The 26,873-nt window shown below is 32.0% G+C and overlaps 3 protein-coding genes across 6 annotated transcripts in view; 1 reads left to right on the top strand and 2 right to left on the bottom strand.

Annotated features, from left to right (window-relative positions):
* SP1173 (major facilitator superfamily domain-containing protein SP1173) overlaps positions 1-6,427 on the bottom strand; it is a 43,094-nt gene extending 36,667 nt beyond the window's left edge. For both annotated transcript variants that reach the window (XM_088201248.1, XM_088201249.1), the window contains exons 1-2: positions 6,381-6,427; positions 6,148-6,210 (exon numbers count right to left, since the gene is read on the bottom strand). The gene's annotated coding sequence lies outside the window, so the exon portion shown is untranslated. The remainder of the gene's footprint in view (positions 1-6,147; positions 6,211-6,380) is intronic.
* Positions 6,428-8,283: 1,856 nt separating this feature from the next.
* LOC148227080 (thioredoxin domain-containing protein 17-like) lies at positions 8,284-9,085 on the bottom strand. Its single transcript, XM_088201965.1, has 3 exons — positions 8,854-9,085; positions 8,591-8,672; positions 8,284-8,522 (listed from the first exon to the last, which is right to left on the bottom strand). The coding sequence occupies exons 1-3, from the start codon at positions 8,999-9,001 to the stop codon at positions 8,360-8,362; spliced, it is 393 nt and encodes a 130-aa protein (XP_088058091.1). The 5' UTR covers positions 9,002-9,085; the 3' UTR covers positions 8,284-8,359.
* A 2,076-nt stretch (positions 9,086-11,161) lies between these two features.
* The window catches only part of Srrm234 (Serine-arginine repetitive matrix 2/3/4), a 27,430-nt gene continuing 11,718 nt past the window's right edge, over positions 11,162-26,873 (top strand). For all 3 annotated transcript variants that reach the window (XM_088202938.1, XM_088202941.1, XM_088202940.1), the window contains exons 1-3: positions 11,162-11,225; positions 13,988-14,233; positions 17,918-18,022. In XM_088202938.1, the coding sequence (XP_088059064.1) occupies positions 13,995-14,233; positions 17,918-18,022 (344 nt within the window). In that variant the 5' untranslated portion in view covers positions 11,162-11,225; positions 13,988-13,994. The remainder of the gene's footprint in view (positions 11,226-13,987; positions 14,234-17,917; positions 18,023-26,873) is intronic.

The following is a 26,873-nucleotide window of genomic DNA, read 5'->3' as shown; positions in this document are numbered from 1 at the left end:
AATATGTTATATCATTAATAGATAAATAGAAAATGATTTTAATTGATATCATATGTAAAATTCCTTCAATAAAAGTATTATTTCCATTTCAACTAGATTAAAAATCAACTCGAATGCATATATTGATTGTTGTTTATGTTGTTTCATTAATTAAAATGTTTAACTGTCTGCTATGTGAATTATCTTCAAACCCCAATAGAGAAGCGTGCATTTATGGGCTCACACATCCTCGTTATGTATTAGAAATAAAAATTAATTATTAGATAAAACGGACGGAAGGCATAAAACACATTTAGTAACCACACAAAATGTTAATTTTGTATAAGTATGTAAGCGTGAGGCGATAAAATTTTCGTTTGCCACGAGAAAGTACTCGAAAGCTCACGTCAGTATAATTATGAGCCATTTTGACGATTTCGTCTTGTAACTTGGTGCCATATAAGGCTTTGATTCAATATGGCGTCCAAATTGGGCAAGTCTTTAGAACTAATAGTTTGTTACGTTGTATGTGAGTCGTTGAAAAGAAAAAATATTCACCTAAGCTAACCGAAATTATTTAACAATCACAATATGCATTGCATACAAAGCTTAAGTATACAGTTACATTTTCAATACTGGAAATTTCAAAGCTCTGCTGTTTATTAATTGTAAATGATAATTCTAATACTGCTTATGCTCTAGACGAGTTTCAGAGCTTATGAAAAAATGTTTAAAGAGTTTTTAGGGGTGATTGATGGCTTTCAAAAGTTTGCGTGGCTATTGTGCAGTCCTGGGTGCTCTACCGATTTTTAATTATTTATTAGATAAAGCATTGTCGTATATTGTTGAAACCAAACAATGGACTAGTAATAATTTATAATAATTATTACATACTTAATTTTGATTAAATGAACGACTCAATCGTATAAGACTTATTTATAGAAAGTTGAGTTTATCTTTGAAAAATGATATCTAATGTTTTTTTTTATGGTAAACATGACTTATAATAAATTCATATTATTAAAATACATTACATTTAAAATAGTTAATAACTCACCGTAATGTAATGGCGAAATGTAATAATAATATTTTAAAATGTACGAAACACGAAGACCGACATTAATTCTTATTTAACACATATTTTTGAATTCTTATATTAAATACTTGAATTCTATAACAATTAAATTGCAGCTGAATTCAATTATTTAACATTAGAATTGACATATCTTATCTTTATTACAGAATTAAATACAAAATTGTTCGAAGACTCATTTCTATTCCTTCGCAGAATTTTCAAACGATATTTCGCCATGACCCCATAACCTTGAGACCATTCTAGAAATCGAATGATAAAATCTTCAGACTGGAAAAAAAGAACGTCTACTCAAAAAACGTGGTCGAGAGGTTATGACATCATTTTATGAACATGTCGAATGGAAAGGCTGATGACATCATGGCTGACTCGCAGAGTCCGCTGGTAGTGGGGTCCAAGCTCAACTTATTATAGTCAAAGGAGCAGCGGGTGATTTACCGTCAGATCCGCTCTGAGAGGAAGCATAAAAAGTGCGCTTGTTTTTTCGCCAAAACGATCACACAAACCGAGCAAGGATACGTTAATTGAGGGGCTTATTACGTTGTTTTTTTATGTGCGATTTAAATCAAAAATAAATAAATTATAATTGGATGATATTGTGATGTTTTTAGCCGTCGCAAAATAGCAAAAAGCCAAATATAAATATTTATTTAATTTATAACGGACTAAGGTGTACAATTTCCTATTATGTGACAAGCCTATTGAGGCATCCAAAATATAAAGGGTGAACTCAACAAAATGTCTTATTTCATTAATTCATGATTCATATATAAATAAAAGATTATACCTCATAAAAGCAACATAGTTTTATGTTATAAATCTCGATAAATGTTTCGAGGTATTCTAATGAAACTCTCGGTGACTAGCTTTTGGATTTATAATTGAACTTTATAAACATAAATCATATGTTATCTCTACGAGCTAGCTGCGACTCGGGTGAAGATCGATATTATCAGTATTTTGACTGACCGTTAGGTACTTAATATTGCGTAAAACATTTTATATAATACTAATATGTATTAATGTCATATATTCAGAAGAGAAAGCAATTACGCATGTTTTTAAAGTACTAATTTGCCATTGAAACACAACGAATTTGCAAACAATTGTTTTGAGGAACGAAGCAAAATAATTGCATATAGCACGTGCTGATAATTTATAGAAGTAAAAGACAAACATAGTTTGTAAAAGCCGTGAATTGCTTATAAGAAAATTAGTTTTTATGCGTAAGAGTGGTTATGACCCAGGAATTATCAATAAATTTGAGTATTACACAAGAAGTAAGAGATATGGCACAAATCGTCTATGCTCACGTATTTAATTTTATGTATGGCTCATTAATATATTTTAAATGGCATATAAATATATTTTTACTATACACATACCTTCACACTAAAACTTTTTCATAAATAAAGAATAAGTATTAAATAGATTTTGATATCTTTTAACATTTACTATATAAACATATGAATATGCTACTTTTGTTATGATCATTGTGACGCATTGGGTGTAACCTGACACGATGGTCGTATTTTAACAAATACATAAATTAATTAAAACACTAATTTATAGCTTTATAAATTTGCTTAAGAAATAAAAAGTATTTTTACTATACGCATACTTTTACTCTAGTGTTATCATAATAATTAAATATATTCAAATAACGGATAAGTTTCACCATATTATTTACACCACTAATTTAATTTGTTCTAAAATTGTTCAAAGTAGCGATTGTGTACATACGTATGTATCTTGACTTGTGAGGTAAACGTGTAACCCTAACCTCTTACTTAGGGTGCTCCGCTGACTATGATTCCTGAATCGAGCACAAATTGGTAACCCCTATTTTACGGTGAAACGGATTTGAGTAAGTTTTTGTTTTACTTTTTCACCTCGTGTATTGTCTTTTTTAATATGTTAGTTTTATAACACGCGATCATGACAAAGAAATTATCGTTCATTGTATATTCTTCTCATTATTGATAATTTTATAATATAAGTATAAAATTTTAATTATTAATAAATAATCACAAATTGTGTGATTAATAAAATTTAATTACACTTATGCATACAAGCATACTTAATCATGCAATTAATCACGACAATGAAAGTATGGTCGCTGACGTCATTTTAAATGTCAAAACGTGAACGACAGCCGTAACAGCACGATTTTCGTCCATTAAAAAAGCTAAACAAGCGCGCGTACAAACACAGCATGAATTACATTTCGTTAATTTCGTTCATCTCGAGCGTGAATTTTTTTATATGACCGTGTATAAACGCATCAATCTTGTTAAATTTTTAACCGGCGCGGAGGGGGCGGTACTATTTTGAAGTCGACGAAGGGAGCTTCGAACCTAAAAATAGTTTAGCTTTCCGGTCGAAAACGAGCTTGTTAATCCCTCTGCGCTACTGTCTCCCATAATCCGAGCTTTTTAATTAAAAAGCCACAAGGAGTGCCCAGCAATGCGTTGACCTCCGTTTGACCCACCAGCAGTTGCAGAACTGTATTATTTTGGGTTCCCCCCTTTGGTAATTTTTATGTAAATAATATTAATAAAAATAAAAATAAAATAAAATAGAATAGTTAGATAGCCACAGACTTTCGTAGATTGCAAAATCTCGTAGAGACTAGAATGAGAGCGAGTGCCAGGTTATCCTATGACTAAATAGATAGGTTGAAGGAGATATAAAATAAATTTCAAGTCAATATTTACTTGCGTTTAAAAATAGGCTTTATATAGTTCCACCATTGCCTTTCATGGGTAGCAGAATCAAGATAAAAATTGAGTACAAAGAACAAATTAAGCCAATTCGCCGAATTAACACACGTCTGCGACTTTTTGCACGTCTTTATGAGTGAATATTTCTGAGACGAAATTGTGTTAATTTTGTCGGACTTCCTGCGGTCTGGTTCTCACGAAAGTTCTGCCTTATCGGCCAGACGGTGATCGATCACGGCTCGATTGAAATGTATGGACATTTTACGACCGATTGTTTGGCATACGTGAGTGATTTCATTCAGGATATTGGTCTTCCCTCGAAAGCAAATCTACCGAAACGAATAGCCTTTTTCTTTATAATGATGAGCACTTAAAAAATAGTAAATTAACTATGTATTCGAATTAGGTCGCGTAAGAGGAAATTGTAAAAAGTTACACGTTGTATACAATTCCGGCGAACGGTGGTGATTCAAAGTTTATTTTAGAGATCCTCGACAGGAAAATATAACGCGATGAAGTCATCGTGACATAATAATGTGTCTTCGCTTGCATATGCTTGTATATGTGGATGATTGTTTTCGACTCATTATTGTGAAAAAGACAGTCACATCTAAATTTAATTTTAACAATGTTGCGTTACTTCTTGGCATCGAAATACAGTTGCATCAAAGAAAGGAAGAAGAGAGTGGCATTAACCTAGTGGTTCTCATTTCCGATCAGGGTTCCCACTAAAACATTTATAAAGGCATCTCAATGTATTGAAATATAATACAAACAATATATTTACTGTATTAAAATAAATAAACTTCATTATTAATTTGTCAAAGGTTATTCTACTTGAAATCTTAAGCCTGCATAAGAGCTAAAACCGTGAAAAACATAACATACATAAAAGTGATATGCACAATCCCAAATCAATTGTTTCATCTCCTCGTAGCTATCGTCGAAAATATGTTTGTGTCTAGCAAGCTCGTTTAAAATTTAGATAGCTTATATTAGGGAAACGTTTTCGAGCGTCGATGTTATGACCAAAACGGTAAAAATAAGAGACGCAATCGCGACTCTCTGGAGTTAACAGCTGAAAATCGCCTTTTATTGACGGATTGTCGGTGCCGTTTCTTAGCAAATGGAAAATATTTTAACTACACTTTTCTATTGGAACCAAATATATAAATAATTGCAAAAATGTGTTATGCCATATACTGAAAATAGATTTTTCATTTTCTTTCCCTTCATAAAAATATGGTTAGATATTTTTTTAAAATTGAATAAATAACGCAATACCTGTACAGCTGTTGTTCTATAAACGATAAAATGTAAAAAATCGAGAGATGTGTAGTAAATACGATCATACAATACATTCTGTTTTGTAATATTTCAATCATCATTCCGACCATAAAGCTATGCATTTTGTTGTAAGTTATAAACATACAGAGGTAATGAAATAAAATAATATAATACGATTATAAGAAATGCTTAATGCATGATTACGTTGAAGTAATTATTTTAAAATTGCTCTTAACCGCTTCCATTTCCAAATTGGCAGGTGATCAATTTGGGCTGAATCGCTTAACTAACTAGTTCTTTGATAAATTGCTCTTTAGAAAAAAACTATCAAAGCTTTTACGCCCATTTTTATGATGCAATACTTAACGATAAAATAACAAATATAATGTTTATGTCGTTACCGTTGTATTTGTAGATGTTTTATATATATTTTTATGATCTATAAAGCACCGCGGTCTCAATATGTGTATTGTCGAATGAAAATAGAGTTAGTATCCGTCGCGAATAGAGTATTTTTATCGATTGGCTTGTTTTTGATTTCGACGTGTAGTTGTTTACAAGAATAAGAAAAACTAGACTATTTAGTCCCGAATCCACAAATAGTCAGAAGCTATTAATCAAAACTGAACCGCCAAATCGGTGTTAAAAATGCAATCGAATGCTTTTGGCGTTCGGTCATCGCAATTGACACGAATCTGTGACCCGACGAGGAATATTTGCAGTTATCGGTTATTACTATTAGTAGCATCTCTATCTCGCAAATTAGTCATACTTCATACGCATTGTCAGTGTCATTTTTATTACATGCACTTACACGAATGGCTTATTATAACCGTTAACGAATCGGTAGAGTTACGTTACCGTTACATTTGAGTTGAACCGTAGTTTTCTAATTATAAATTAAAAGCATATATAATACACATAGCATACATTTGATTCATTTTATCTAATAATAAAATGAATAAAAGTATGAGATCATAAGGCTGTATTTTCAAGGTTTGGCCGGTGTGTGAACATGTTGCTTAATTTTGCATATATTAATCATGAATACACGTAAATACTTACAATTCACGAATAATCCCAAGTTTTATAATTGAAAAACACTTTAAAATCACTAGTAAACTCGTCCTGAAAATATAAATATATTTTTATTTTAACAACAACACTTCTTATGTTATTTTTAAATTAATTTGTATTTTTATATTTAGCGGGGGAAGCTTTTTAATTTTAAATTAAGGTAATGGTCAAAAATAATGGTTTTAGATCCCGCGTAAAAATAAAAAATATATATAACGCACGGCGCACAAATAAGGCGTCCCGACTCGACCACTTCTGACGAGCAACTAGTTGTTGCGCCCGCAGCAGCTCCAGAATGCACAAAGCGCGTCCTTTCGATTTTCGACCATTCATTTACTCTCGATCGTAAATAATGCATTTACAATATGAAATTCCAATTAAAATATCGTAAATTTCGGAATTAAATAAATGTATATTATGTAAACAACTATCAATATATTTCAGGTGTTTTTAAAATATAACTAAATAAAACAAATATCTCATCAATTCGTTGTTTACAATTTGTAAAATCAATAACGAATCAATATAAATATAATCAAAACTGTAATCGTTCCTTTTGAAATGTGACGATAAACAGTGCTGTTGAAAGTTGGGTGAAAGCGTGTCGATAAAACAGTGTCCTCACTGACAGCTTATAATATTATATCGATAGATGGTAGCACCATATTTTATAGAATGATCAGGGATGCTTAATCCTACAATGCGCGAAATATATTTTTGTTTAAAATAAATATAAATGGATGCAAACTATTATTAGAAATTATAATGATTTTTTTTGAAAACGACTCCACAGCCGTGGTTTAAACCCAAACTTACTAAAAGTTCTAAAACAAATTATAGTTTTAGAACTTACATTAGGTTAAGTTCGAAATATAAACTAAGCCAACTTACTTCTACTTGCCGTTGGGGCTAGGACGTTCGCACTTGCCGACTCGCCTATGGTTGTGGGCATCCGGCTCATTAATATGCTGGTATTGCACATTGAACTGTTTAATGTCAGCTACGAGGAGCTTTATTTTAATTATACATATTCACTTACTTTTATTCTATATTTGGCTGGAAATGAATACCGAGATTTAAAAAAATAAACATATATTTATATATATATATTGAAATAATACAATTATTGTTTTCTACCATTGTGACCCATTGGGGTAATCTGTTAGGTTACGATAATTAAAATTTAATTTAAATAAATAAATATATATGTACATATATACAAATAAAATATACTTTGCAATGTCCAATTGAAAATATTAACAGCAACCAAGAGGCTTTGGCTAAGCGCAAAAATAAAATTTTAGCACTAACTGCCATGCGTACATTGATTGTTCTAAAATATGGAGGCCAAAGTAAGTAACATGGTAATTTATTATTTTGTAAGAATTTTGAATACAGGATTTGATATATAATATTTAATTTAATAAATATATAGTCGTTTAATTAAAAATATTTATATGACTACCGGCCGTCATTTGGCCTGATAAGGAATAATGATTATCAAGGGGCCGTCACATGTGCATATTGTATGATGCAATTGGAAATCTCTTAAAATGAAAAGGGAATTGTTGTAACTAAATGGAAAGATAAACGGGATGTCCTCATGTTAGTTAGACTATAATGCAGGAAAAACAGGTATTGACTTATCTGACCAGAACTCTAGTCACTCCGCTGCTTCATTAGCTACTTTTTTATTTATATTTTGATAAAACTACATACTTAAAAGTTTTGTGTATTTACTTACTTTTGTGTAATTAAATAAAAATAAAACCATTCTGCACCATTTTATTGCTTTTAATTTTTTTACTACTGAAAAGAAACATTTACAATGAACAAATTTTTCAATATATAAAATGCCATTATGACACGACAACCAGCCGTCGTATTCTGCTTCAAAAACATTCACACTAGAGCAACAATAACACTCATTGCGAGTAAATATAGGACCATGATAATTTTTAGTTGTAAATATATAAACTAAAAGTCATATTACGATGACCAGCCGTCGTATGGCTAATTCATTCAGAAATACGTACGACGACTAGTGCATCGTACACTAGTCTTAGGTTTCTCTATGGTTTTAGTGTAATTGAAAATAAATAAAGATTTTTCCAACACAAGATATAATTTTAAAATATGTGTATATTATATAAATATATATTGTTTGATAATTATATACAAAAAATAATAAGCATTTAAATTATTCATTGTCGTATTCTTCAGAGAACATCATTTCAACCAATTCTTTCTTAGCACACATTACACCTTCGAGTTTTTGGGGGCATGTCCACCTTATCAGCGTCGGAATGACCATAAGTTTTGTTCGATAATCTTTGCGAAAGAGGCAATTACGATCTTTCCACCTGAAATTAAACACATATATTACTAGTTTTAAAACATTTTAAGAAATTAACAAAATAATATTACATACACTTCGCGATTCCCGACGGTTACTTCTACAAAGGTAGCATCTTTAGGAGCCGATGTCAAAGCATCGTGTATTACTGGATGCGCTGAAGAAATATTGCATTGTTAATTTTATGAGATCAAAGTACAAATGTATTCTTATCAAATTTATATAACGATAAGAACAATTGTCGTTTTAATAGTAAGCTGTTACTTAGGTGAAAATGTTTTATACTGTATAACAACAATTTATTACAAAAACATGATAATAGTAAATTATTTCCTTACCATCAACACAATCTTCACACCAACTCTCTCCGTTCGGTAATTTACTTCCAGTGAATAAGAAATAATAAGAAGAAGGTAGAGTTTTGGGTAGTCCATCAACGAAAGCGCAGAACTCTTCGTAGCCGTTCAATTCCTGTTTTTTCACCATTTTTATCGAGGATCAGGAAAACAACCGGTTTCCGACGATAAATCACTGTATAGTGTTGCCAGTCGCCCAAATGTCATAAACGTCACTTGATTGCATTATACTTGATACCCAACACTGATTAAAAATACAAATATTATATTTTAATAACAACTTATATACGCTTTATTATGCAATATTGCAAATATATTTTGATAAAATAAAATTTGTTTAATTTGTATGTAAACTTTATAATATAATTGAATAGCTTTTAGTCTTTTTACATATTTGACAATACGTAGTCTATCCTTCATCCAACCATGTCAAAACCCAATTAGGTATGTGCTGGTGGAAAAAACCTCGGTTTATTCCAATGGAATAGACGGTGAAGGGAAAATTGGGAATATTTGATGATTAAAAAAAGATGTATATATATATAAAGCAGATTGACACATTAAGACGAGATTAAGCAAAAAATTCTAAAATATCTTTTTTTAGTCCCCCTTATAAATTTGTTCTTAAAAAATTCCAAGATGCCATTTGACCAAAATTTAAAATTTCTAAAAGGACATTTTTAGTTCCCGCAGCAATCCGCCCTCCTTTATCCTCCTCGAAAAAAAATGTTCAATATGCCTTTTTTATTTTTGTCCTCCTTTAATATTTTCAAAGTCTGGTCACCTTAGTATTGGAATTTTGAGTATTATAATATATACAATATATAGATTTACAGTAAATGCTAGTTTTTGCCAGCCAAATAATTCTATAAAAGCTTTTATGTTTAAATAAGTTAAATTTACGTTTTATGATCCTTGCTAAAATAAATGATTACTTGTCTATAGTATTGTTATATTATTTCTTAGACTTTTATAAAAAATAACACATTTTTACCTATAAATTCTTGAAACTCCTTGGTATTTTTTTGTTAATATTCTTGCGTAGGGGCGACTAGCCGGTGGCCATTCAGAATATTTATGAAGCTTGTTGCTATTATGGCGTTCAATGCCTATAATATCCATAAATAATCCATAAATATTTTTTGTGGCGATTCAATGATTAAATCCGTCAAAAGCTTGTCATACGCCTACAATCGGTAGATTTCTTTAAAAAAGGTGTAATTGAACGACAGGAGTACGTTTATTTGCATAAATCACAAATGTCAGTAATATAATTATTTGTGAAGACTTTTGCACCCGAAGGTCCTACCTACATCGTCTTTGCCCAGTAGTACTCGTAATATTGGACGAAGACGTACTTGTAATTTTTGTTCTTGTAAAGCTAGAACTACACTACTTGCGAAGTTACCCGAGGTAAAAATAGCCGAAGTCGTGCGAAGTCCGAGTAGTGTTACCACACATTCATGCAACTTCGCGTGGACCACATACGCGCGCGTGCTCCCCGTAATGAATGACGTTCACTGTTTTGTGCGTTCTTGCGTATAATAAGTATATGCGTGTTTTTAAAACAAAAAATAAAACAAATGAAAAAAAGAAGACGGTAGATAATTGCAATTCACCGATCACTCTAGTGCCAGATTCAAGCGCCATTTTATTGTATCCCCTGTATGTGGCAAATAGAGAATCTTTACCCCCCCCTTAATTTCTCTATCGGAATTTTGTTAATTTGCTAGATTTGTACCGAGACGTTGTGGACCTTCTTTTAATCATTGTGCTCTTTATCATTAGGATCCTAAATACACGGCTCCGACTGAAGTAATTCCAAAAAGAAAAACGTTTACTTCTGTGACATGTTTGTGTGCTTTGCTTGCCATCGAGCTGTGTCAAATGCATAAAGTAATAAAATGTCCGGATTGCTAGGTATTTAGATTTTTAAAATTTATTATTTTTATATGTTAATATATGTATGTTTTTTGGTTTAATTTTTGTAGATGTGCTTTTATTATTTATTGTTTAATAATATTTTTTGTATAAAAAAATGTAAAATAAAATATTATGTCTATTGCGAACGTTTGAAAAACAGCGCGTGCTGACGTCATCGAGTTTGAGTAGAAAATGCATTTGTGTGCGTGCATAAACAGTGACAAAAGAACATATCATGGTCTCGTTGTACACTCGATTAAAAATATTTTAGTCTCTCGACATTTAAATCAATTGTTCGATAATTCACTCGTAAGCGCTATGGACGAAGTTCGAGCGATTAAGGCCGCGCGTCGGGATTAAAAATGTCAGTTGTGTATCGCCGCAGAGGCTGATATGGCCGCCTCACTTCGACCGACAATAATGCTCTAAACGTAAGTCTATTTTCCATTGTCATGAACGATTCAACGGTGCGATGCGTTGATTTACACGCGCGTTTTACTCACGGTCGCCTATATTTAGCGCCCCGGTCGCCCACTTATATTGCGTTCAACGTGCGTCGCCTTCAAAAAATATAATTTTTCTAACAATAATCAAAATACCGACGCACGGTATCTATGACGTTGCATAAACCTTGCTGGAGATAACCTGAGAATCACCTGCGATCGATTTCCGGCATTTTCCTCTTCCGCATATATAATTTTCACCGATTAACCTAAAGCTATCGCCATATGTAATATGAGGAGTTCAAAAGCAAAGATAGCATTTTTACAAATATTTCGCACAGATTTAAGATATTTTATCTAACAAGATTACATGCATTGATACTTGAGCTCGATTCTATGTTTTTAATGTAAAATATTTTGAGTGCTTTTTTTCTTTTGAAATGATGATGTTCTTAGGTAATACAGGGACTGGGTCAAAAATATTTATAGATAAATAACGGTGGTGGTGGTGTCCTTATTCAGTTGATAATGATCAACTGACGGCGTTAATTGAGTTGGAATTGTGTATAACGATTCGAGAACTTACACGGAAGTTCTGGACCATTTAAAACAGCTTGGATCAAAAAAGCTTAAAAAGTGGGTGCTGCATCAGTTGTTACGAAGTTTGTTTTGTGCTACTTTAACGCAACATAAACAATTCATGTCTCGGTCTAATTTTAAGGCGACAAATTATATGTTAAGGCTAAATTATTTTAAATAATTAAAACAAAACATGTAAAATATTATATAAAGTATTTAATGAAAAATAAAAAAACATACATGTTATGTAGTAATATGGCAATCAAAGCAATGTTATGAAATGTCGATAGATGAAATATAAAATGACCGAAATAAGATGTCGAAAACAAAAAAAAAAAAATTAATTCCATTCAGAGAATCGACATAATTAATATGGAAATTGATGGAAATATATATATACATAAAGAACATCATATGATACATTTGAGAGTATAGAAGAGATTGTGAAAACAATACTTCAGTTCGATAAAAAAATGAACTAGTACTGATGAATTGGATGTAAATATAATTAAAGAAAGATGGGAATTTCTAGGCACTAAATTAAATTATTTAGTAAATAAAGCATTCTTCGAAGGAAAAATACCTGATAATTTAAAGATTGTTACTATTAACATAGTTAAAAGTTTTCAGCTTATAAAGTGTTTGACGGACATAATTTTTTGTTGAAATGTGATAATTTCAGAATTCGGTTTGTTATGGTTATAAAACGATAATGTTTACCGTTTTAATAGATGTCAAATGCATTGTCGCAAAATTATTTTTAAACACAATTTTTTGCTAAATAATCCAAGTCATATTGGAAATTTTATTATTAGCAGAAGTCTTTTAATTCTTGTTCTATAAAAAAATATCTGTATAGTTAGTAAAAACAATATAAATAAATCGATTGGCTCCTGACGTTCATCTAGTATTTTTGGCTCAACTCATTGCCGATTCATTAGACGAGCTGACATTTTTATCATAATATCTTAATATCTATTTAACGAATTACATTGAAAAAATACAGTAATTAATAGTTGATACAAATATAGAATGTCTTTATGACGAATCGAAAAATACGGTTTAATACACACATAATTTTGTATTATAAAAATAGTATCAAGACCATTTATTCTAATTTAATAAATAATAGAGCATTAACTATACCTGCCATCAAAAGTACTTCAACAGGGGATGCTCAAAAATATTTCCATAATAAATTACTTTAGACGTACTTTAAATTAAACCTTATTCATATTGATTTAAAAGATACATAAAATTCATTACCAGCGATTAAGTTTACATGTGAACAATATTAACTCAGAAATATGAGTAATTTCTGAAATTTCGGGAATTAAGTGTTTTTTTTTATTCATTATTTTGTTGGGTATCAGTTGTCTGTTATAAATAACAAGAAGGTGAATTTCGCAAAACAAAAAATGGGAGCAATTAGGCTGTAGATAATGCAGGGCTACGCGAAAGAAAAATGTTGTGATATGCATAATTCACTAGTTGATCGGTTTTTAGTGAATATTTCATTTTATTTAAATATTCTGCTCTCTTCTATTTTTATAGTAGGACAAATATTTGAATAACGAATCGTTAAAATACGGGCGAATATTCAGATTGCATTTAACTATAATCTAGCAAATGTTTTCCATGAAAGATATACATTCTGATTTATATATTGTATTACTATATATTTCATAGCCACTGTCTTTGATGTCATGATTATGGAATGAGCTTTGTCAGTACTTATTTAGTTAAAACTCACAGATCTAGAAATGTTAATTAATCATGTTAATGTTGAAGATGTCATAGAGTTATTGATTTCTCATAACAGATCTTATGCTAAATGAGAAAAATGCTGTTGAAGTAGCTGAAGAAACTAAAATATACAAATAGCCACAATTTAGGTTCTAGAAACTGGTAAACAAAACACTTGCGTGAGAAAAATCTTTATCTCGTTTAGGATTTTCTGCTAAATTACTTAAAAATATTCCTACTTGAACAAACCTTTATGGCTTAAGTTAATTTAATTTACTAAATAATATTTTGTTGTCTCAACATTCTTTAATTTAAAGTTGGCACTCCATTAAAGTACTGATAGATTGAATCATATGTACATTTATTTGCTTACGGTGCAAGTATAAATATTCTAATTAATCCAATGTTTTCCTTCTTCTCTACAGATAAAAGATGTATAACGGAATAGGACTTCAGACCCCGAGGGGGTCAGGGACGAATGGACACGTACAACGAAACTGGGCCATAGTGAGGAAGACCAAAGACAAGGTGGGTTATCGCACCGAGGAGGAGATCGCTCGATTGGACGCATCTACGAACAAGCAGCCCAACAAGGAAATTCTGGATCACGAGAGGAAGCGGAAGATCGAGCTGAAATGCGCCGAATTGGAAGACGATCTCGAGCAGAAAGGGTGAGTTATCGTTATATCGTAATAGGCTCATAAGTAGTATGGCTTCGACCTACGTGCATGCTAATTGTTTAGATGTATTGATTTTATATTATTTGGATTGGTATTTTGTTCATGACTTATATAATTCATTCATTGTATAACGAAACTATTGGAACCAGTGTGTAATTATAATACCAAAATATCTAGTGGCAGTTAGGTAAATAATACGTCTACTTCACTTATACAAATATATATAATCTAACTTTAGACATAAAATTGATCATGAGAGAAGCATTAATTCCTGACTGGAATCCATCGCCTTTTAGAATTTATCAATTGCACTAAATTTCTCAGCAAGCAGCATAATAGGGCTACCAATCTCGAGGATTAGTTTGTTGATTCAGAGAATATAAGCTTATGTAAGTAACTGGTTCCGTTCATTATCTTCACAATTGAGTAAACTGAACGTGCACCATCTCTTGAATAGAGAAATTTATTTTTCGTCTTTTACATTCTTTAATATTAAAAATTAATAGTGGATCAAATAATGAAATTTGTGTGCGTTTAGAAAGGCTATAATATATTGTTGTAAATAAAAAAGTATTTAAAAATTTTATCAGCATCATATTGTTTTTAATTTGGTTGATGTAGAAATTCATGTTATTCAAATGTTTTTAGTAAGATAGATAATCAGAAAGACTAGCTTTAGAAGTAAATTTGATGCACATGAATGGGTGTTAGTGTTATTTAATAGGGAATTATTTTGAGAGATACAACTGTGGCCAATTGAAAGTCGATATGGCGGTTCTTATACGTATTTTGATTATTTTATCAACTTTGATGCATTTTTTACACGTTTTTGAATTTATAATAGATACTTATAGTTTTTAACTTTCTTTTTTGCGTTAATACTGTTAAAAAATACGGGTATTGTAAAATTAGGAAGGTATAATTGCGTCAATACTGAGAAAGGTGCATTTTTTTCGTCGTCTCAGCAAGTGCATAATGGTGAGCCTCCAACTCAACACATGCGCGTGACCCTTTTTTTGGTTCTATTCATAGAAAGCAATATTGAGGACATTTAAAATTAGAAGCTTGTTATAAAACACTTATAACATGAAAACAAAATTATTTTGACATAATTTCGCCTTTATTTTTAATAAATTCTTGTATTCTGCCTGGCATCGATAAATACAGATTTTCAATTATTGTAAGATCAATCTCCTCTTCCCACACTTCCGTGATATGATTTTTCAGCTCGTCAACATTTTTTGATGGTTTTTTCTTAATTGTTGTTTCCTGGCAATGTTAATGATGTGATTCCCATAAACTCTTTGAATTGTGTAATCTATAGGATTAATTTAGTGAAAGTTTGAATGTAAAAACTATAATTAGACGCGCAGAATCGTCATTAAAAATGGGTTCAGCAGTATGTTGGGAAAGTTCTTCAAGGGTTAGAATAAAGTCGTTTTTTACAAGCATTTTATATCTTTTTACATTCATGGTGACCTGGACGAAATTTACAGAGCACAATCCATAAGCTGTCATTCACCCCCAGATCATCATATAGGGTGAGTGCTTGATGAATCGATTAATGCATAAGGGATGAAATCTTTCGCTTTTACTACGGCGCACAGTCGCTTACTATCTGCACCAAACAGAATAAATTTGGATTCGTCCGAGAAAGTCACTCTTCTCCAATCTTCGACGGTCCAATGGCGATGAGCCCATTCAAAGCGATTTTTTTAATTTTCTCAGTAAATATTGTTTTTTTTTTGCTGGGTTTCGCGCTTTAAATCCAGCTTCAACCAATCGTCTATTCACTGTCCTCGAACTATTAGAGTTTGAAGTAGATTGCAATTCTGTTTGTATTTCAGCAGCAGTGTTGAATCGATATTTTTTATGACATCCTTTATTCTGCGGTCTTCTCGAGCAGACGTCATACGCTTCCGACCACCCCCTCGCACCTTCTAGAATTTCTGTCTCGCGATATTTTTTAATAAATTTTCGAATAACAGAACCACTAAACCCCACTCTTCACGCTATCTCTAGAATTATGCTATTATTTTAGATTTTACCGTGATCGACATGTTCTGATCTCTCCATGATTTTGCGGATTTTTTTACATAATCGAGGCTAATGTGCAACTGAGGAGGCTTTAGAAGTTAAAAGATCTTGTAAATTATTACCACAGATGCACCTGACCATAACAAAAACACAATAGAACAAGATTTGAGGATAGAATACATTTTAATAATAGACTTTGTGAAATATTGCCTATGAAACTTTCAATTGACCACAGCTGTATGTGCATTTAAATAAATACTTTGCTCCATAAAACGAATTATTTGTGCATTAATGCAAGTTAAATATTCGGATTTTTTCTTAGGAAAAGGATTCGTTAGAGAGAGTTATTTAAAATATGTTCACTGTTCTGACCAATCTGTTTATATTAACCTAATCTGTCCAACATAAACAATTATATTTATATATTGCTCATTTAAAATTGTTGTGTTATTTTAGATAACCAAAGTATAAAGTGTATGGTTATAAAATACAATAAATATTTTAGTTTTGATAATTATTACTAGCTATATATAACGTACGCCGGTTTTATGAACACGATACATAACCCTTTAAGCTTTTATAGATATTTTTGTTGCAATATAATACTATTGATATTTTCCATATTTATTAGGTCCAATGCATTTTTTTTGTTTAGTTTTGGTACCACTGGTTAAGTGTACAGGATTTAAGCTAACGCGCACGATTTTAATAAAATTCTTGGAATACTATTATATTTTGACTATGTGATATTTAAAAAATTCTACAGTGGATTGTTTAGCTAGAAATGTTTCAGAACCGCAGCTTTATAATAAAGCATTATTTTTTGACATAATGCGTTGGATACGTTATACACATGCTTATAGATTAATACATAATATTATAAACGTTTGATGTTACAATCTAATAATAACATAATAACTATAAAAAGCTAGATGTACATGAATTTGTATGTCTGTACGTATTATTCGTACACAATCGAAAAAACGTGAACATAGAGTGAAATCATCCGCACGTAACCAGGGGTGTAATTAAATTTTAACTGGAAATAAATACGGAATATTGTAAATTTCTAACTTTCGTGTGAAAATACCCTTGGAAGAACAGAATTTTTAATAACAACCTGCACGATTTTGTAGAACATGTATGTAGTTAATACTTGTCAGCTGATAAGTTATATTAGTTTGAAATATATATGCTAGATATTCATTGTACGATGCTAGTAATAAAATAGTTGTAAGCGAGAGGTATTCCAATTATTTTTAGCATGTCGTTTTTTTTTTATTATTTATTATTATAAACTCGGGAGTTATTTACTCGATATTTGTATAAGTTGAAAATGTCGTAAACCTATTAAATCCCCTCAACACCATTTGCATATGGTGCGTTGTTGTCGCAGGGGCTGCGCGTGCACCGGTTCTATCCTTTCCGGACACTTGCTCCGACTTTTTATGGGGGGTGAAAAATCGATTTTTATAGCATTGTCCGACTACCACCACCCCAGAGTCGGCTAACCCTCGCCCGATTGTATGCACAATATGCACGGATCGATGTAAAATGGGGTGTCAGATGGGCGACACTCGTCCGCCGATATAGTCGATCCATTGAATGCGTCACGATGAGCGTTCTGCTCTTGCGCAGGTTCTCCAGGAGCGACGTGGAGACGAAGGTGGCCGCGTTCAGGACGAAGCTGATGGACTGCAACACGCTGGACAGGCCGACAATGGACGAGTTCGGCAGAGTCATGTGAGTATTTTATTTTATTTATTTACTATTATTATTTGGGTCCGGTGATGGCAATACTACGAAACGTATCCTACGAGAGGAGTTACACATTTTATATGATAATCCGTTTGCTGGTCGTAGTTTAAGAACCGCTATTTTACATCAACGATCGGCTGATAGCTAACCTTTTTCGTATCTTGCTTTATGATGGAGATTCGGGTTAGTAAAAAAATATCGTAATTGGTGAATGCGCAGTGGATTTCAGGGCATATATAAATATTATTGTCTTGTGAGCAGTACAAAAGGTCATTAGCAGTTTTTTTATATAAATGTCAGCCGATTCGTAAGTTGAACTTAAATATAACTTAATTTGCGGCTTGCGGCTCTGTAGTACTTGAATAAGTTTATTGTTACGCCCTATTGTTATTGTTAAACCAATCATTGCTTTATAATTGAAATAAAATATTAAGGCGTTGGTAGCCATGGGGGTCACCAGTGACGGGCAAAAAGAACCAACTTTGAGTTGTTATTCAACGCCGCCTGTCACGCGTTTTGTGTATTTTTCTATTTAGATTGACACGGCCCTTCCTTATGTTACCGCAGCATGAAAATAGGTATGAAAATGAAGTAAATTTTATGACAATTAAAAAAATACTTGTGAGTAAATGGGTGAACAACAACGCCATTTAGGTGGGAGCATTTGCACTCCCCTTGTATTTAGCCAGAAAACTGCATGCCATTTAATGAATTTTAATGAAATTGAAATATTAAAAAAACGATGACTGATTAGTCAACTTTTGCCCATCTTCCTGGAAAAAGCTGAAATTTTCGGGTCATTCCCCAAAGAAAATCTAAAAAAATGTAGTATTGAATCTATCCGAAAATATTTTTTTATGTATATAATTTCAGTAAAATCATATCGGAATACATTTTCGCTGGTAGCTATATGTTACCAGTGAAAATATAATTTACCTGGCAGGTGCTAGTAAAATTATATAATTTAAACTTTTCCATACGTAGTAATACATACATTTTCATACTTTTCATTATTTATTTACATGCGATATATAAATGGTTTGCATTTTTCAGTGCAGTTATATTTTTATTTGTAAAGTCCAAATACATTTTCACCAGTAGATATATATTTCTACTAGCGAAAATATAAATCAACTGATGCACGCATATGCTGCTCTAAAATGTCTATGAAACTCAATTTGACAGATGCGAAATGTCCATTTACTGTTCAAACCCAAACTTAACCTAATAAAAGTTTAATGTTCAAAGTAAGAACTAAGCCAACTTATCTCTCAGGGGAAAATTAGCGGAAGAATAAATACAGACAGACGTCGTATCTCGCATATTGCTCCATAGTTTGTCTGCACTTCGATATTACACTATGTTTTAAAAATATGATGACTTCTAATATTGGTCGAAGTATATTCAAACCGAATTTTGGTCAATAGGAGGGCGCAAAAACAATTATCACTTCTCAGAAGGCAAAAATTCACGTCAAAAGCAATAAAAACGTGCCGGTGCGTGATGTGCTTCATAAAAATAATATGAACACTAGATAACCGAACGTTTCCACTGCGACGGCACGATTTTATCGATTTGAATTTTGTCAGAAAAATTCATGTCATTTAATGAAATATTATGAATTTTAATGAAATAAAACTATTAAAAAAAGCGACTACTAACTGGCCAACTTTTACCCCCCCCCTTCCACCCCTTGGAAAAATCTAAAATGATGTCCCTGCATTTATGAATCACTTTTAGATAGTAACGAACGTTGCATAGTTATTTTAAAACGAAATGGCGTTTCATTGATTTCGAAACACCTTAATTACCATAATGTTATAAATATGGGAAAATCGTTCCGACACGATTCCGACACGATTATGTGGATTCTTAACAGGGACGTCATTTGGAGAGGAGGGCAGATAATGGCATTTGTTTTATTCGCTCAAAGTAAAAAAATATGAAAAACAGACATTATTTTTACCACAAAATTTTAAATTACAATTCACGACGAAATCAAAATCGAGTGAATTGTGGGGTCGGTTTTTGTAGCTCAAACTGTGTATTCTTTTAAAATTCGTATATCTAGAAAGAACCAGCCTCGCGCTCCACCAAAATCCGATGGAGCGCATTTTTAAAAATAAACAAGGTTCAGAACAACTTGAATGTGTCGTTACTATTAATTATTCCTTAACGTTTATCTTCGTAGCAATAAATAAAAAATACACAAAAAACTGTGGCCCATTAAGACGCACATGTTCGATTCTGTGTTTCCTTCTGAAAGTCCATGTTTCGGACGTTTCAATTTACATACGTTGATTGTTAGCAGTGATACAAAAACTTCTTATGTCGAGCCCCTTTTTAAAGGTAGCAATATGTTTATCGAGGAATAAATTTATTAAGATTCAATAATGTAAAGATTCCTTATGCGCTATACAATATATAGTTTTAAAACAAAATAATATAATATTTTCAGTGGCTGTGGAACATTAAAAAATGTCTGAAAGTAGCTCTTCTTATCGAATAAACAGTCTATATTTGGCATTGAGTATTGTATTAATTGTACCATCGGATATTTTTACTCGCAATAATACTTTAATCTAACATTTGTTGAAACTTCTACTTGTTTAACTTTTCTCTGCATGGAGAAGATGCATGCGCTTTCCTCTTGTGATCTTGACCCTCGCGGAAAGACTGTCTCATATGGCTTTAAGAACAAGCGACGAAATTGGACGGCTGTTTAAATCTTCTATTTCGTCTTTTCTTCATATTTAAAATTTGTTTACAATAATAGTACACGCATCCGAACTGTACGCCCGTCAGCGGTATTAGAAAGAGCAACAAACGCGCGCTTGTTTTGGCTCAAGGATCTTAGCCATAACAACTTTTTTATTGGGCATGTTAAGAATAAATAAGAACAACCTTATTTTTAATATTTGCCGATACGCAAGCCGGCGCAATATTATAATCGTCGTTTGAGAAGCACTGAACTAGTAATAGTGCTAATTCAGACTGGCTTACGTGCAAATAAATATAGATCATCACCGTTTCGTGGACAGTACAGAAATTTAAAAAACTTCCACTTTAATTTTCTTTAAAAATTCGAGGTTTGAGTTTTATTTCAGGGTGAAAGTTTGGGATGTTTTACTAATATGCTTATTATGTTTTTAATAAATATAAAAATGAGATTGAATTGGCAGCGCATCGCAGTGAATTCAATATCTGTGTAATCAACTGCATATTTCTTAAAAATTGTATTTTTTTAACCATACATATATTATTAATAATATTCTATAATGTACGAAACACGATGTCTTGCGTAACATTAGCATGTCATATAAACGATTATATTTATTATGGCTCCATCCGCGTGAAAACTGCTAAAGAACGCTAAAATTTAGATTTTGCTTTTGCCACAATTTCATATAAACGCGGAGCGCTAGATTACGAGCGCAATGCGATTTTACAAGCGTGAAAAATCCTCTGGCATGTTAGATTCGGTGCGAGCGACATCCAGTAAGTAGTAGTTAAAGAGAATACGCAGAGCGATTTATGTCGCTCGCCACCATCAAAATTGCAACGTATAAAAATATCATTTGCGGCCCTCTACCTAAATAAAAAAGTTTACATGTTAAAAAAATAAACATTTTATCGCCGATTTTAAAGGCTCAAAAATCCTCCCCGCTTTCAGATGTGGTTTTATTTTTACTCCCAAGTCGGGATCAGTCAAGCGAGATTTTAACTGAGTTGCATTGCTGTTTTCGAAAGACTTTAAAATTTGGTTTGCGGCCCATATTACATTTTTTGGGGGACCTCTGTTTTTTTTAGTGGGACCGGAGTGTACCGCTTCCGATTTTTTTATCAATTCATTCATCGTAGTACGCATTTGCGGTGCTTCCGTCCGCCCCGGGCGACGGCCGCTGAGCTAATGCGACGCCCCCTACGCCCCACACTCCCTCGGGAGCCATGCAGAGGGTGGAGAGTTCGTATTGATCACGTTTCTGGCGTACAAGGGCGGATCTGTTTGCCCCAGGGCGACGCCAAACGTTGCTAGTTATTCATAATTGATATTTTTTGTGATTGATCTATTCTCATTATGTACCACAGTTTACGTTTCAATATTTAATGTCAACCAAAAATAGTGAATAAATTAAATTTCATGCGTCATGCATATCAGCACAAAAATATAATTATATTGGCTAGCAGTATTTTGACTCATTAAAAGTCCTATGTTTCTGCAGTGGCTTTTTTTACAAAATCGCGTGTATTCGCTTTCTTGATTTAGGATAGCCCGTTTATATTCGGAGCAATTTGGCTAAATTTATGAAATAAGGTAAATGTAACTTTCGCGTGTGATTTTTGTTCAATAGAAGATCAAAATGCGCAGAGAGTAATTTAAAAAAAATATTAAGATATTGCTGCTGCGCATCGAAAAAAATATACCTTTACTCAGAATTGTTTCAGCGTAGAATGAATTATTAGTAATTTATTGCTGTTGCTAGTACAACTTGTGTAGCGTAATAATTTTAGAATTTTTAAAATATATTTTTATAAAAGGAACAATATACACTTTAATTCATAAAACACACGAACTTATAATATAATTCGTGAAATATTGCCTATGAAACTTTCAATTGACCACAGCTGTATGTAAAATTATCTTTTTCGACATTGAATGACGAATAAGCGCATCACAGCAATTTTATAAATTACGCATATATGCGTCATTGGCTCGTAACGATTGTTTTTTTTATAAATAACGTATAATTAGGTCATCCTTCTGTTTTGCATGGCTGACGTTTGTGTGCAACAGTTATTATGTTTTTAATTTTAACGTTAAAAACTGTCAAGCAAAATGTTGATAATGCCGCATTGTGCACTTAGCAAAATTTAGTTTTTATTATACATTTTATATAAAAAATATTAATTAATTAAAGCTTAAATATGTTTTCCCCCGAATTAAAGTATTTTTTATTAGAAATCTGATTATCATGATTTCTCTAATGTGAGGTGATCAGACGTTTTCCTTTTTTATCCCCCATTTTCCTCTTTTTTGTCCTTTGTCATCTTTGAACAAAAACGTCCGAGGTGATTTTTTTTAGTTCTCGCAGCATCTCTAAATTAACAAAAAAATCCGAAATGTTTTTTTTAGCTTCCGTAGCAATCTCTCCTCATTTGTCCTCGAAAAAAAATCTTGTGATGACTTATTTTTTAGCTCCCAAAACAATTTATCCTCCTCAAACAAAAAAATCCAAGATGGCTTTTTTATTTTTAGTGTTTGATATTTTCAAAATATTTATATAAAAAATATAAGATATGCTCAAATGCATGCGTATACATACAGGCGGCCCTCGAATTTCGCACATAATTGGTTCCTGAAAATGTGTGCGAATGTTGAATGTACGAAAGTCGAGGGAAGTAAAAAAAATTGAAATTGTGTGTATTTTAAAATACATATTTATCAAGTAAATATAAGATGTTTAAGAGACACGTTTAAGTGGAGTTTACGGGTGTTTCCTTTGAAAAGTTATCAAGAGTTAACTGTTTTCCACTATTCTTTTTCTTTTCTTCATATAGTATTTTATAACATGCTATGTCTTTATTGGCACTTGAGATATGCGTTCTCCATTGGGATCACAATCTTCCATAATATTTAAAAATTTGTCAAGGTGCGTGAAGACTTCATTCATATTTTTCGTTGTTAAAGAGTTTTCCAAAATAAACCTGTCTCATCTACATTAAATATTTGGCTAGAGGAATATTCTACATCTTCAATAATTTTGGATAATTAGGAAATAAATTCTTTTGCAGCATCTTTATCCGCATCAGCCGATTCTCCAGTAAATTTAATATTATGAAAAGAATACCTCATTTTAAAATTGTAAAACCAACCGTTACTTGCTTGAAAAACCGTGTTAAAATATTTTTTGAATCTATCCTTCCAATCTTTGTGCAAACTAAGAGCTTTTGCTTGAATAATTGAAATACTCAGAGGGACATTTTTTTGATGTTGGTCATTGATCTACGATGACAAAGATTTTCCATTTCATCCATGTTTTTTTTTGCTGTGTTTTTTGGAAACATATCATTAAAGATTGTAGAAATATATTTTTATTTTCTACAATTTTGAACGTATTCTTTAATTATATTTTTATTTTGCAAAATTAAACATATCGTAGACCTGTTTGTATCATACGAACGTCCGATTGAAGCAAAAGATTCACCGCTATCAGAACGTTTTTTAAAAAAAAAATTAAATTAAAAAAAAATGTTTTTTTAAATGTGCGAAATAGTGAATTGTGCGAAAGTCGAGGGCCGCCTGTATACACATACATTCGACTATAGCATATTTGGTGTTGAATTATACCATGGAAGTGACCGATGGCGCATACAGATATTTTTTCGTAGGCAAAATTGCCGAGCACTGGTGCACTCCATGGCGCAACGCCATACTTGTATGTTGAGCACCAGCGAATTCAGCAAATTCGGAATCATTTTTACTTGAAAATATATTAAGCTGGAAGAACTAAGTACTCGTCAAAAATAAATAAAGTAACTACTTTTCACAATTCTAAAATATTTTTTATGACGCACATTATCAGATTTTGATAAAAATCTTAGAATTATATGCTGAACAGTTGAGTTGTAAAGTTTATAATAAAAACTGACTAAGCTTTAAAAATAATGAGTTCGGCTACTACTGATCTAAATTGAAATTAAATATGTGTTAAACTATGTCAAGCATTTGTTAAATTTAAATTATTTGGTATACATGTCTTAGAAGATTTTGCTTCAATTGTGAAGTTGGAGTTGATGAGTTTCTAATGTATTGTTTTCTATTACGTGATTTGTTAAATAGTGTGAACCGAGCTTAATTAATTGATAACCATGAAATTGAGTAAATACGTTCAGTGTATGAATTAATATTTAAAATATATGTGATTTGGATATATAAAATAGAGATAGTCAATTTGCTCCCAATGGTGAAAAATTAGCGCTAAATAGCATTTTTAGCCGAGAAAAGCGCTTTAGCAGCCCTCGATCGCGCGCATCGGACAGCCTCCCAATCGTTCTCTCTCTCTTTCTCCCCTATCCGTCTATCTCTCTCGCTTCGAGAGCGTCGTGGCGTGTATCCTGTTTTCCCAGCAGTTTCCTCTCGACCTCCGCCATGTCTTTCATCGACGACGGAGGATAATTATATTTTTAAAATCGCGCAAATCGTCGCCATATTTGACGCGATGTTATTTTTCTATATCGACATGATATAGTACCGCGATAAATTCATCACAAAATCGCATATGTCTTCCAAAGCGTGATTTCGATCACCTAGTATTAAGAAAATCGATCTGTGTTGTCGAGTCTTCCATTTTAAAAATAGATTTAATTGATAAATAGTAAATAAGATGTTCTATGGGGGCAGACAGGCCGGCAAGAAAGTGAACAAGCGCGACGCCCCTAACGAGCGCGTTCTCTTCGAGCGCCTCTGGAAAGGCACCTTCCAGGCCGTGTTCGCCGAGAGGAGCTCCAAGTACCGCAGGGAGCTCCAAGCCCAGAAAACGGCAATGGCCGATATGACCGAGTCGGGTAGTAGTCATCCAGAATGTGGCGATTCTGTCAACCGATACTATAAGAATGAATCGCCGGACTCGAACGATCTGAGGAATCTGCTGTCCAAGATGAGGAGGCCTTGTTGTTGCCACTGCAGCTGCGCCCCGCACGACTTCCAAGCCCCTCAGGATCTGGACAGTCTGCAGGTGTATTTGAATAACGAGGATCGGCCCAAAACTATGCGCTCCGTTATTAGGTTCGTTTAAAGACAGCAATCTCCGAGTCGTGAATATTTATACTTTGATTTAAATTAATTTTTAATCTCGTGTATTATAATAGCACAACAAACTATTAACACATTACGGTCCGTTGACGCGATTTTGAGGTTAAGGAATAAAGTAACTTAATTTAGTAAAAATATTTTTTTTTAAAAATTCAGTGTTAATATGTTTATTAATACAAGAAAGAACCATCTCTATATTTATTTTGTATTTTATATCGGAACGTTCCAAGCCCTCCAAATTTTTTGGAATTTTTTTGTACTCGGCGGATACATGAAGCATAATAGGCGTGTCAGTTATGTGATTGAAAGTTGACTATAAAGATCATTTTCGCTTGCTGGTTATTAATAAAATAAATAATAAAATATTTAAATTTAAAATATTATCACATAATTATAATATATAGAAAGTTATGTATTAATATGGTTTTAAAATTACAAATAATAGCTTAGTTTTTATTATTAATAATTAAGAAGGTTTAGTTTTTAAATTTTAAAATATAAATATTTGGCGTTCTATTCGATAAGCCAAATCTAATTGATGAAAAATTATTTCATGACTGCTTTCTCAGTATGCATACCAACAAAACTTAATGATCTAGTATCCATAAGTATCATTTATCAAGATTTTATAATATTAGGATAACTATTTAATGCAAGGGTGAAAATATTAAATCAATGTTTCAGTCTAGAATAGTGGTTTTCTGCAATATAATTAAAAGTTTTTCTTATCTTTCTTATCTTGTATTTCTTCATTGGGTTTATCAGTTTCGTTGTTTCAGTAATATTATTATAATAATTATAATAGCAGTATTTAATAAATAATGCAAGATTACATATTGCTGCCACGTTTGGATTTAGTTCGTGTAATATGCATATATTTAAACAAATCGAAAGTTTTGGAAGTCTCTGCTTTAAGTTGATTTACTGTAAAATAAATATTTTGCAATATGATATTTATTAGTAAACATATATTATATATAAACCCTTACGAAAAAGGTATAAAGATCTAAAAATAATTATATT

This window comes from Plectrocnemia conspersa, unplaced genomic scaffold (genome assembly GCF_051122295.1).
Source record: "Plectrocnemia conspersa isolate PC_06_02 unplaced genomic scaffold, ASM5112229v1 ptg000013l, whole genome shotgun sequence".
In the NCBI taxonomy this organism is placed as follows: domain Eukaryota; kingdom Metazoa; phylum Arthropoda; class Insecta; order Trichoptera; family Polycentropodidae; genus Plectrocnemia; species Plectrocnemia conspersa.
This window is presented reverse-complemented; position numbering and strand designations above follow the sequence as displayed.

Bases quoted from the DNA above. Each gene is read 5' to 3' on its own strand.
- LOC148227080 (XM_088201965.1), bottom strand. From the start codon at position 9,001: ATGGTGAAAAAACAGGAATTGAACGGCTACGAAGAGTTCTGCGCTTTC. The intron at 8,673-8,853 runs GTAAGGAAATAA...ATATTTCTTCAG, and splicing joins GTGTGAAGATTGTGTTGATG to CGCATCCAGTAATACACGAT. The intron at 8,523-8,590 runs GTATGTAATATT...GTTTAATTTCAG, and splicing joins ACCGTCGGGAATCGCGAAGT to GTGGAAAGATCGTAATTGCC.